At 42.0% G+C, this 13174-nt stretch overlaps 1 protein-coding gene across 1 annotated transcript; it reads right to left on the bottom strand.

The window, feature by feature from the left end:
• Positions 1 to 735: 735 nt before the first annotated feature.
• On the bottom strand, positions 736 to 12763 carry LOC147006995 (triple functional domain protein-like). Its single transcript, XM_085867671.1, has 5 exons — positions 11489 to 12763; positions 10022 to 10725; positions 8633 to 8889; positions 6342 to 6446; positions 736 to 965 (listed from the first exon to the last, which is right to left on the bottom strand). The coding sequence occupies exons 1-4, from the start codon at positions 11667 to 11669 to the stop codon at positions 6425 to 6427; spliced, it is 1164 nt and encodes a 387-aa protein (XP_085723797.1). The 5' UTR covers positions 11670 to 12763; the 3' UTR covers positions 736 to 965; positions 6342 to 6424.
• Positions 12764 to 13174: the final 411 nt, after the last annotated feature.

Below are 13174 nucleotides of genomic sequence, written 5' to 3'. Positions count from 1 at the left end.
AATTTCGAAGGATAGTTAATTTAAAAAAAAATTAAGATGCAAATGCATATGTTGGAAGCTAAAAAGGTTTTCACACTCTCGGAAATTTTCTCAGAAATAAATACAATGATGGTAATTTATGGTCTCAAGTGTTAAAACAAAACTGAGACTAAAAATATCTCACATGTGAAAAGTAAAAATGAAAGGGTGATACAAAAGAGGATATGTTTGATGTGTGGCATTAAAGGGAAAATTCATTCGTAAACGTGGAGGAGATACACAAAAGTTTTTGTCGGCGAGCAAATTTACAAAAATTGAATTTCAGGGAAAGTAAACCTTCCAGGATATTCTTTCTGTGGTCTGGGAACAAAGTTAAAAGAAGGAAGGTTAATTCCAAATGGATTGATTACACATGGTCTGCTCACTTAATTGAACTCGATCATGATGAAGGATACAAATATGCTTTTACTGGATAAGATTTGAGGAGTAGATACGCATGAGTTGTTCCTTTGAAAAACAAGAGGTAAGACTCTGATGTTCGCCTTCAGTGGAATATTTCCGAAAATTAGAAGAAAACCAAAGAAGTTATAGACTGATGAGGGAACACAGTTATACAACAAAACATTGATGAATTTTCTTTAAGATGATGGCATGGCATTATACAGCACCTTTAATGAAGGAAAGGCAGTTGTGAATGAGCATTTTAATCACACTTTAAAAGAGAGACTGCAGAAAAAAGTCATTGAACTCGGTCAATCTCAATTGGAATCTTTAATTCAGGATATTGGAGATAATTCCAAGTATGCAATTCACTCCTCCACAAAAGAAAAACCAAGAGAAACATTCAAGTGATGTAATTAACTTTTTTAAATTGTTGATGTTTCAGACACAGTTCCTTGGATGGGTTGAACTCTTGGATGAGTTGAAGCAGCATGTGCAAGATAGATTGACCTGGTCTGACTTCAAATTGATGATCTGAGATGAGGCTGTTGGAGAAAAGGAATGATTTTATGTCAACTGTGATGATTGATTCCATGACCTTGCTGTTTTTTAAGCCAGTGTGACCATTTGGCTTGGAGTTGTCGTAGTGGTCAAGGGCATGGGAAATAGTTGAATTTCATTTTAGGAAGGAATATTCGTGTTGGTATGGAGAAATATGATAATTCAGGAAGCCTGATGTTGGCTTAATGGTGAGGGTGGCGGCTTGGGATGTTATGGTCCAAAGATCAAATCCCGCTTTACCATTGAATTAATACCAGGTGGGGTTGACTCAGCCTGTCATCCTTCTGAGATCGGCAAAATGAGTAACAGCTTGCTGGGATGATTGATCCATTTGAGTATCCTGTGTTGGAGTGGTGACCTATCCAGGATTGTGCCAAATAGCCCAGGAGACTGCTTCAGCAACACTGACACTCTGTGCAGAGTCTGGTCCCAATGGATAGTTTGGCACATGGGAAGCATGCATGAAGGTATGTGCAACTGTCTCACCAAATTTCAGGTTCTTTGATTAAATAATAAGGCCACAATGGCGACCGGTATAAAATGAAGAGGCCACAGACCTCTAAAAGAAAAATAACAGTGGAGTGAAAGTCGAGTGGAAAATGCTGTAATTCAGAAAACAATGTTGTGGAAATGACTCTGGGATTCACACAAGGAAATCAGACAGGTGGAGGCCATTCGGCCCATCATGCTTGCGTGAACACCATACTAATTTATCAACACAAGATCCAAAGAAGAAAATGAAAATTTTTATTTTTTTATTTATTCTTTATTTATTTCTTGTTATTATTTTAATCTATTTTTAAGTTTTTGTAGTTTTTGTATTTTTTTTCTTATTCCCCTCAAGGAAGGGGGCATGGGCTTGGGGAAAGCACACAACATCAACCACACAACAACACTTGACGAGACCCCCACCAACAGCACTCCGCACACGTGCACACAATCACCATCAATGCTCAAACGACCGAAAAGTCCTGTCAGTATCCCAAAACCCCTCGATCTTCATGACTTCCAGGTACCTATCTAATTCTAATTTAAACTTATCTAATGTTTCCACTGCCACGACCTTTCCAGAGAGGACATTCCATGCATTAACTACTCTGAGTAAAAGACCCCTGCCTTACTACCATCTTAACTCTCCTCTTCTTCACTCTTAGGTGATGGCTCATGGTCCCTTCACTGTCGACTCTGTTGAATAATTGATCTGCACTTATTTTATCTACAGCTTTCATTATCTTAAACATCTCCGTCATATCTCCTCAAAACCACCTCTTTTCTGATAGATGAAGCCCTGTCTCCTTGAGCCGCTCCTCGTCGCTGAGTCCAGCCCGGCCCGGGATCAATTGAGTAGCCCTGTCTGTGGCATCTACGTCCTGCCTGAATTGTGGTGACCAAAACTACACACAATGTTCTCGATGTGGCCTCATGAAATCCCCGTACAATGATAACAACACCTCTTTTGATTTACAAATGATCCCCCTCCGAATAGAATCGAAAACCATATTTGCTTAACCTCTCGCTGCCTGGCATTGTGCTGTCTGCTTCCTCCTTTATCTTTTACCACCCCCAGATCCTTCTCCTGTGTGACATGCTCCAAAATTACACCTTGCATCCTCCAATTTCTATTTTTATTGTTCTTTCCCATCCCCAACACTGTACACTTGCTCAGGTGAAATTGCATTTGCCAATCCTTTGACCAATCCATGCAAGTATCAATACTTTCATGAATCTGATCACCAACCCCAATGCTATCCTCCTTACCTTTGCATCCTCTGCAAATTTGGAAAGCTGACTCTTCACCCCATTACCCAAATAGTTGATGTGAATAATGAAGAGTTATGGTCCGAATAATGATCCCTGAGGGATCGCACAACTTCCCAGCAAGACATCCTCCCACTCACAGCCACTCTTTGCTTCCTATCACTAAGCCAGTTTACAGTCCAATTAGCTACCTGACCAGCCACTCAAGTCCTAACTTTGACAAAGAACCTCCGATATGGTACCTTTTCAAATGCCTTCTTAATGTCGAGAGAGACCATTTCCACTCCCTTTCCCTGTTTGTCAGAAGGAACTACCTTTGATAAACCCATGCTGACGACCTTTAATTAGTTTGTCGAGATTTAAATGGTTCCTCATCTGATCCTTAATTCATGTCTCCAACACCTTCCCTGGTCCGAACCTGTTATTTTCTTTTGATATACTTAAAGAATGCCTTGGTATTATGTTTAATATTCTTAACCATGTCCTTCTCATCCTCTCTTTTGGCTTGCTGAGTTATTTTCTTAACTTGACTCTGTTTACTCCGACAGTGATATAAATCTAACTCCAGTCTTGTTATTTTAAACCTAACAAATGCCTTCTGCTTCTCCTTCATAGCATGCCTCATCTCACTGCTCAACCACCCTGTTCTCTTTCTGTTTCTGGTTTTACACCTCATCGGAATGTGCTTACTCTGCACTTTACACATTTGGTCCTGAAAGGTTTCCCATTTCTCTGATGCCGATTGTCCTGTTGTTCAAGTCTCCCAATCTACATCACCCAATTCTCTACTTATACCCTCAAAGTTTTACTTCCTGAAATCTAATCGCCTCACTCTACGATCGTGAACTCTCACCCTTTAGAGAATCTTTGCACACACAAAGTTATGGTAAAATGAAGTGAAAGTGGTTGACAGAGAAGGGGAAATGGATATGGTGGCTCATTACTTGTCATAATTCACAGCAAGGAATGTAAATAGTTATATTCTGCGGTTATATGTGAGAGGCTGGTTCTGCAGGACATCTATTTATGCAGGAATGACTAACACGCATGCTTTTATACACTGTAGCACGTAGAAGCCATTCAATAATATTGTTACGAATCTGGAATCCATCGCATACAACACCCAGAGTCCCCGTAGCTCAGTTATTTTGTTCGGTATATGTGTATAGTTAGAATCCATCCCCTGTGTCTAATGGGAATGAAGTGTATGTGCGCTACAATGTTATTTTATAGATAGGATTTTTACATCATCAACAACCTCGGTAAGAACACCGACGCCATTGCCCACGTGCGTTCGACCACGTACATGGGTGAAGATTTTCATCGCCTCAGCTCCGACTCCACCCCTTGTCCGATCACGCACAGAGGGCGACTTTCCCACGACACCTCAGCCAAATGGGTAAAGCGCGAGCGACGTACGCCGCGTTCCCGCCAATCCGGAGGCACGTCGCCCGAGGAAGGAGGAATGCCCCTCAGGGGGGATGGGCCGCGAGGATGCTCGCCACGCCCCCCGGACGAATCACGAACGGCGATCGGATCGCCTGAGATGGCCCGGCCAATCGGGAAGTCGCCTGAGAACCAATCGTCCAATCGGGAGGCGAGCGGGCCGGAGAAAAAAAAAATCGCTCGGACCTGAAGGAAAAAGAAAGAGGAGAGGACAGAGACCGGGTGATCATGGCGACGGCGGAGTGGTGGTCGACAAGGGTTCTGCAGGATCACGGCGATTGCGGTCTAAGGTCCTTTGTGGTGGCTCACCGTGGTGGTGGTGACCGAACGATGCGACGGCCGAGCAGCCAGGGACGAGGGCCATGGACTCCGGGTCGTGGGTTCGAGTCCCACCAGTGGGTTCGAAGTCGGTGTAACCGCAGAAAGTGGGAAGGTCCAAGACAGGCTCTTACCTCAAGCTCACCTTCCCTCCGAGTTGGGGGCATCAATAAAGGCCACGGCCTTTATTGATCATTTCTTTTGGGTGTGTGTGTGTGTCTGTGTGTGGGCCCGTCTTCAAGTAGAATTGTGTCATTGCTTTCTTTTGCTCATTGTACATTACATTTCTCATTCAGATGACTCTGCTCTTTGTGTGTTCACTCCCACCCCCCCCCCCCCCATTGCAAATAAATCCCTTCTTGTTGAATGTCCCAGCTCGTCCTTGTCCTTTCTGTCTTTGGTTTGCCGCGCTGCAAATGGGAATTAGGAGGCCTCATTGTTGCCGTAATTGTGCAATTGGCCCAGCAGGATTCTGGTACTCTCCGCTTGGGGTACAACTCAGATCCGGCTCAGTAACGGCCCGGATCGTGCAGATCCTGCCGAGGGTGAATTTCCCCAGTCGGTTGGATGACGTGGGTATTTCGGTATATTGAAATTGGCAATTGACCCAATCCCACGTGGTCGACCTCTTGGCCATCTTCAGGCCGATAAGGGACCCGTGATCTTTCGGATTTATCGGAAAGGTACAAGCTAAATTCCGGGTGTTCGGTGGAACCGACTCTACTGCTCCCTCTCGCGGTCGTGCTCACCACTGAGACCCGACCCCACAATAACATCATGTCATGTGTCGCAGTTCAGTGAATCTGTGTTGTTAGAAGCATAAAAGTTGTGCCAGATGGATGTGAGACTTGGACTCTGACCAGGGATCTAAGGCGGAGACTTAATTCCGTTGGTACCAGGACTCTTCAGGGAATGCTTGGATATCGCTGGTCGGACTTTGTGTCCAGCAAGCGGTTGCTGAGAGACTCAAATGAGATTTGTGACCTGCATAATCTGTGAGCGTCAGCTGCGGCTGTATGGACATGTGGCTCATTTTCCTGTCGCTGATCCTGCTCACCAGATTCTGTCAGCAAAGGAGCCTTGTGAGTGGAGGAGGCTAATGGGCAGACCCCACGTCTCGTGGTTTCAGCAGGTCGATCAGCATCTCAAGGAGAGAGGGATGGGCCAGGCATCTGCCTGGTGGATGGCCAGACGGAGGCAATTGGAGTTCCGGCGGAAAGTGGACGCAGCAACGTGCTGCTCCAGCGCATGCTCCCATACCTGACCTGACCTGACCTGGCATCCTATGACATTGCCACATTGAAAGTCACTGATCTCTTCAGTACGGTCCATTCCACTGCCAATGTTTGTCTCTGGAGATTGCATGGCTGTGTGCTTGATTATATACACCTGTCAGCAATGGGTGTGGCTAAAATAGCCGAATCCACTCATGAGAAGGGGTGTCCACACACTTTTAGCCATGTAGTGTAGATACTGTATTTGCATCTTTGAGCCCCTTTTTCAGTTTAAGCGTTCACTTCTTGGGAGAGAAGGACATGTTTAATTTCCAAGCATTCTTTCTGGATTTTGTGGCCTTTTGAGATCAACTTGGAGTTTTCAGTGTTCATGATAGTCCTTGTGATTAATATTTTGTACAGTTGGTTATTTTCCATCTATCATGCAAAGATGATTCAAAATAAACAATTATTTGATATTTAAGGCTGGATAGAACTCAATTCCACACATAATGTGGAAAATTAATGTTGTGTTTTGTGATGAATATGGATCATTTGATAAACCTCCAGAAAAGTTCAAAACAAGGTCCTTATCACACTCCCCTCCTTATTCAATCATCCCACCTTGATGTCTGAAACAGAGACTCGAGCTTCTTCAATAACTTGTCCAACCTCTCAGAAAGTCATTTCCACTTCACGGGAATCTTCTACTGGAATTGAGGGTCCGGGCTGCGGTGAGAAAAATTCACACAAATTGTCTTTACATCACTATTGCTGTTCCTATCAGGAAACAATGCACTCAAACACACCTGGCACAGTGTCATCTATTACGGAAATGCAAAATTAAAAACCTGAAACAAGCGTGACGTGTCAACAAAAAGAGAAGCAAATGTTCGGCGGTGACTGATAAAATCAGTTTTAAAACAGAGAACTTCAAGAAAGAATAATTTGAAACTCCCCTCCCTGTTACAGGGAGAAAAAAGAAAAAAAGTTTAAACATTTCCACAGTAAAAACAACTTCTTTTTTTGCCATATAAATCCATTCATTCATTGATGGAAGGAGTGAGGGGGGAAGATAGGGGGGAGAGATGGAATGGGGAGAGGGAAGGGGGAGGAAGGGGGAGAGGGAGGGGGAGGGAATGGAAGTGAGGTTAGGGGGAGAGGGAAGTGGAGAGGGAGGGGGAGAGGGAGGGGAGAGGGAAGGGGGAGAGGGAAGGGGAGAGGGAGGGGAGAGGGAAGGGGGAGAGGGAAGGGGGGAGAGGGAAGGAGGAGAGGGAGGGAGGAGAGTGAAGGGGGAAGGAATCTGTAATCTGTATTAAAAGAGAAACTCGACTTGGTTTTGTAATTCAGGAAAGGAAACTTGTTAACAACAATTAATATTAAAAACACTGAACGAACCATTGCGTTTAATTAATATTAAAAACACTGAACGAATTAAGCTCGCATTGGACAGTGGTGCCACTCAACGATAGATCGATTAACTACAATTCCACTGTGGCGAGAAAACATCATTATAATGACGAGAAAAAACGCTGCGTTCGTTTTATCAGAAAAACATCATTTTCTTCCTGAAAAAGAAAATTTTCGAATCATCCGTGAATACGTATTATCTCTATGAATAAGTGTAGTAGGAATGGTATCTGTATAGAGGTAGATCCGTAGCTTATATGCCCATATTGCGTGTATGTTTTGCCTTGCTCATTGCTGTAATTTATGAATGCCAGACGATTTTGTAAAAATGGCAGCGTTGGGGCAGGATGATCGTTGGGTTGTGGGGAAAGTTGATCAGGTGATCAGATGACAAAAATGGTGTTATTGAAGGAGACTTTGCAATTACAAAAATAGATGGGGAAAAAGCACGATCAATTCTGTAAATAGCGCGTGTAGAGGCAATCGACGACGATGGATATGACGGTCTTTCTCCGCAAAGTACCTTCTCATATGAACTTCGATCGACCTACGTTCATCGTGGACGAGACAGATTGTGGGACTTTTTCCAAGGAGGACATCGTTAAAAAACTACCTCCACCCAAATTTTGAAAGGGAAGCCAGAGAAAAATCAAAGCAACTGGTATTCAAAATTGATCTCAGTCAGTGGGAGTTGCGAATTTAGACATTACGACTGGAACACAAAGATAAATGACATGAAAATGGACGTTCGTATCAGGTTGTGTACGGGACAATGTTTTGGAAATATTATTTGGTATCCCAGATGGATATATATATATATATATATATATATATATATATATATATATATATATATATATATATATATATATATATATATATATATATATATATATATATATAATTATTTTCTGTTCATTAAAATTCTAACACATCGCTTATTTAGACTGTCCTCATGTTTCCTGAGGACCATGATCATCTTTCCCCATGGTGATGATCGACTTGCCCCAGGGGTGGGGCAAGTTGAGCATTTCGACCACAAATTTTGAATTGTCTTTTATAGACATTCAATGATCTCTAATATTCTCGAAATTGGGAAGTTAATTGGGGCTTGAGATGGACTAACGAATGGCAATTGAATGGTGTTTGGCTGGCAAATCATCTGACGGCAAAACGGACAAAACCAAAAAGGGACCATCTTGCCCCACTCTCCCCTACTTTGCAAGGGTTGTTCACTTGGACATCACGTATGACAACATTTTGCTTGCGTCGGTATGAAGCTGTCAAACCACCTCTCTCCACATATACAAAACAGACGAAAGATGGAGTGATATCTGTGGGGCATATATCCTTGGGTGAGTGTATTTAACTTGTGTCATTATGTTGATCAATTCACAAACTTTTTCTTCAAATTAAACCAGCTATTTTGGCAGGAAAATAGATTTAATTTCATGTGAGGAGGGTGGGTAGGGAAGGAGAGGAAGAGGCAATTACAGCCCGCTCACCTCATGTTTGTGTCGTAAGTGTCCCGGTTTGTAACTGGTGTTCCTGCATGGCCCAGCACGTAGCCTGGAATCCAACCCTCAGCAGCAGGACAATCGGGAGTGGCCGCACGAAATACAAGGAACATGTTTTGTTGATTGGTCGCGAGGACTTGCACCACATCGCCCTGGGCCACACTGATCTCGTCCTCACGCACAGCCGAGTATTCCTGGGTGACCAGCATGCAGGTCGGCTTGCTTGTGGTGTCTTCCCTTTGGGACTATGTGGTCACATGTACGAACACAAAAATACATCCATCACAACATTAAAATAGAACAAAAAGTACGATTTCAGGAACTAAGTTTGTTTCCGTTTATGTTTATTTTTTTGTACATCGGAGCTTATGCAGATACCACATCCAGTGCAAAGACAATAGGAGACAAATGAACTTCAAGGACATGTAGTACACAATGGACAAATATGCATGATATATGGAAGTTGAACCTGGGTTCCTTGCATCATGAGCCACAGATTTAGATGGGAAAACTATAACTGGCCAACTCAAATTTATGAAGACTAATACAGCGGCTCCTTATGGCAGCATAGCATTATGCATCCAATAAAGTTCACAATTGTGGCGTTGTGTTATTTAAAACTGTAATCATACACGTTTTTGGTTTACAATTTTATTTTTTTAAACTTCCGGTAGGGGTGCCACACAAAAAGGTATGGTAAGCTATATCTATACACCTTAACACAGCGCTTGTCCAAGGAGGAAAATCCCCTTGGAGAGAGGTGATATTATTAGTATTTACATTGTTTTGTAATGACATTAATTTTATGCTCGTATAATTGTTGTTGTTATTACTTTTGTTATTAGAAGCTGCTTTGGAAAAACACCACGATTAGCTATTTATACACCTTAACACGGTGTTTGTCCACGGCGTCAAACACCCTTGAGTATGGGGGCAAATAAAGTTGCTACAACCTCTGTTGTGTGACCTTTAACCCCCCTGGCAAGTTTGGTTGAGATTGGATAAGTAATGACTGAATGTATCATGGTCAGACAGACAGATACCAAATGGCGTATATTTTTTTTTTTATAAGATTCATGCATGGATAGTTTTTTCATTAACAAAATCTTTAGTTCATTCTGAGACTGACACTTTGGTCATACTTTGCAGACGAAATTAACACAATGAGCGACGGTGCCACATCAAGGTGCAACAAAGGCATATTGTGTGGCCTTTTGATCTGACAAACGACGGAGAAAGATTAGCTTTTCTCAACTTCTGAAAGATAAGCTGAGGAAGGTATGAAATGTAACTAATATGAAGTGATAATTAATTAAACTGCAGGTTTTGACATTGAAGCTAACTGAGAAATAAAAAATAAACTCCCCAGAAACACACCTCAGTACTCAGTGACGATTGCTGAGAGTGGTCACTTATCGTGGAGCAGTTACTAAGATGGTCAGAATCGCGACCAATGGTATGCTTGCGAAGGTGCCGTGGAAGTGAATCGTTGTCACTCAGTGGGCCAAACGAGCCATGCCGATTGGCAGGTGACGCAGGGTCCATACTCCAGAAACACCCCTTTGAGTTGGGGCTTGGAGGAGGAAAGGGATGGTCCCAGGAATGAGATCCAGAAGATCCCAGAGAGGCTTCGCGAGGAAGGTGGGATGCAGATGAAAAAGCCTGATGCAGTGGAGAACCTATGGGTGGTGATCCATATGCTGACACTGTCACCTTGTCTGCAGATGTGGCCTCCCTATTTCTGCTGGTAGCAAACAGGTTGCATTCACAATCTTGCACAGATTCCTTCAAAATAGTTGGTTCGGTGCTAATGGGCACCTCGGTTATGCCAGGTGCTGCCGGTGGTGAACCCAGTTGGAAGGGTTTCACTTGGAGTATCGCCGGTTCCCAACTGGCTGAAGCAAGTTTTGGAGAATTCAGCAAGATTTGTGGATCATCTGAGCTCAATGGGCTGAGGCAGTCCTCACTGACAGAAGCTGAAGAACAGTAACCAGTTCCTGGAGAAGGCTCGCGCTGACCCACAGTGGTAGAGTTGAACAGTCCACTCGGAATACGCTGGTATTCAATGGGGGAAGTCAATGCTGAAGGGTATGCATAGGATTGGGGTAACCAAAAAAATGGCAGAGGTTATCTTATTATTATAGCAGGTGCGTCTGTGACAACAAAGACACCATGAACAAATAAATGCAAGTCACATCTCCGACAAAAAGCACAATTAAAAAAAAATGCATGCTATTAAATTAAAAAAAGACATTATAGGTAGGGGGTGGGGGTGGGGGAGGGTGAGATCAATAAATTCAACAACACCTTAAGGCAAGGTGGTCCCCCAACAAAGGCAGTGGCAGCAGAGGGGGTGGACAGGCTTAAATGGGATTTGTATAGGTAGCTATAGATGTATTGGAGACAGAGGGATATGGGGATATTGGTTTGTGTGGATGGAGATAGAAGGATGGTAGGAAGCTTTTGTGTGTATGGATAATGATACTGGCGTTGGTTAGCGCAGGCATGATGTGCCGAATGGCCTCCTCCCACATCAAAGTTCCTTGTGTATCCTTGTGCAAGATCAACCTGCCTTGCATTGAATTCCTCATCTTACATGATATCTTTCCACATGATGATAGTCGGAAAAGAGGGAAGCAAGTTTTGCCACTGAATATAGAACAGCTGACGCGAGTGATTATTTCCAAGTTGAGGGACAGTCAAAGCCAAAGGGATTAAAGTATTCTGTATAAAAGCATTTTTCCTCAAATTGAGAACAGCTCATTAACAAAACATGGATTCTGGGCCTGACATCTTCACTGGCGAATAATCTATGATCTCTATATTTGACAAGCAATTCCTCACCGTTGAGGAAGTTTTGCTGCGTCTCGAGCATTTCTCCGATCTCCTGCGCCCATGCTCGCCGGGTTTCTGAGCACGACGCTTGCAGCACGTAACGCTCCTGAAGTCCTTGTTCACCACGCACAGTCACGGCCATATTGCAAGGAACTCCCTCCACATTCTCGTGCAACCCCAACTGGCTCATCTGCAAGGAAGGAAATCTTAACTCCAGGTGCAGTCCAGCTGGAGGCAGGGATGTTAGTTACACCATTGTACAATTAATTAAAAGTTAAAGAACAGCAGCAATCTTTCCCATATAAACCCACTTATAATCAATATAAACATTATACACACACTCTTGAGGTAAACAAATATAGACACTTTATACACACACTCTTGACGTAAACAAATATAGACACATGAAACACACACTTTTGCGTTCAACAAATATAGACACTTTATACACACACTCTTGAGTGAAACAAATCTCAACACTTTATACACACACTCTTGTGTTAAACAAATATAGACACTTCATACAAACACTTATGAGGTAAACAAATATAGACAATTTATACAAACACTCTTGAGTTAAATAAATATCGACACTTTATGCACACACTCTTGACGTAAACAAATCTCGACACATTATACACATACTCTTGAGTTGAACAAATTTTGACACTTTATACACACACTCTTGAGTTAAACAAATATTAACACTTTATGCACACACTCTTGAAGTAAACAAATATAGACACTTTATACAAACACTCTTGAGTTAAACAAATCTCGACACATTATACACACACTCTTGAGTTAAACAAATTTTGACACTTTATACACACACTCTTGAAGTAAACAAATATAGACACTTTATACAAACACTCTTGAGATAAACAAATATAGACGCTTTACACAAACACTCTTGAGGTCAACAAATATAGACACTTTATACAAACACTCTTGAGTTAAACAAATATAGACACTTTATACACACACTCTTGACGTAAACAAATAGACACATTATAAACACACTCTTGAGGTAAACAAATATAGACACTTTATACACACACTCTTGAATAAAGGAATATAGACACATGAAATACACACTTTTGCGTTCAACAAATATAGACACTTAATACACACACTCTTGAGTGAAACAAATCTCAACACTTTATACACACACTCTTGAGTTAAACAAATATAGACACTTCATACAAACACTTATGAGGTAAACAAATATAGACAACTTATACAAACACTCTTGAGGTAAACAAATATAGACACTTTATACACACACTCTTGAATTAAAGGAATATAGACACATGAAACACACACTTTTGCGTTCAACAAATATAGACACTTTATACACACATTCTTGAGTGAAACAAATCTCAACACTTTATACACACACTCTTGAGTTAAACAAATATAGACACTTCATACAAACACTTATGAGGTAAACAAATATAGACAACTTATACAAACACTCTTGAGTTAAACAAATATCGACACTTTATGCACACACTCTTGACGTAAACAAATAGAGACACATTATACACACAGTCTTGAGTTAAGCAAATACAGCCACTTTATACACACACACACACACACACACACACACACACACACACACACACACACACACACACACACACACACACTTGAGATTTATAAATATAGACACTTCAGACAAACACTTATGAG

Source organism: Eptatretus burgeri, unplaced genomic scaffold (assembly GCF_056783735.1).
Source record: "Eptatretus burgeri isolate ZD-2024b unplaced genomic scaffold, Ebu_testis_v1 Ebu_testis_scaffold_918, whole genome shotgun sequence".
Lineage (NCBI taxonomy): Eukaryota > Metazoa > Chordata > Myxini > Myxiniformes > Myxinidae > Eptatretus > Eptatretus burgeri.
Note: the sequence above shows the minus strand (reverse complement) of the source record. Positions and strands in the feature narration are given on the sequence as shown.

Excerpts from the sequence above, each read along its gene's own strand:
- LOC147006995 (XM_085867671.1), bottom strand. The coding sequence starts at position 11,669 with ATGAGCCAGTTGGGGTTGCACGAGAATGTGGAGGGAGTTCCTTGCAAT. Across the intron at positions 10,726-11,488 it reads GCAGCAAAACTTCCTCAACG|CATTGACTTCCCCCATTGAA; the intron begins GTGAGGAATTGC and ends CATACCCTTCAG. Across the intron at positions 8,890-10,021 it reads AATCGTCACTGAGTACTGAG|TCCCAAAGGGAAGACACCAC; the intron begins GTGTGTTTCTGG and ends GTGACCACATAG.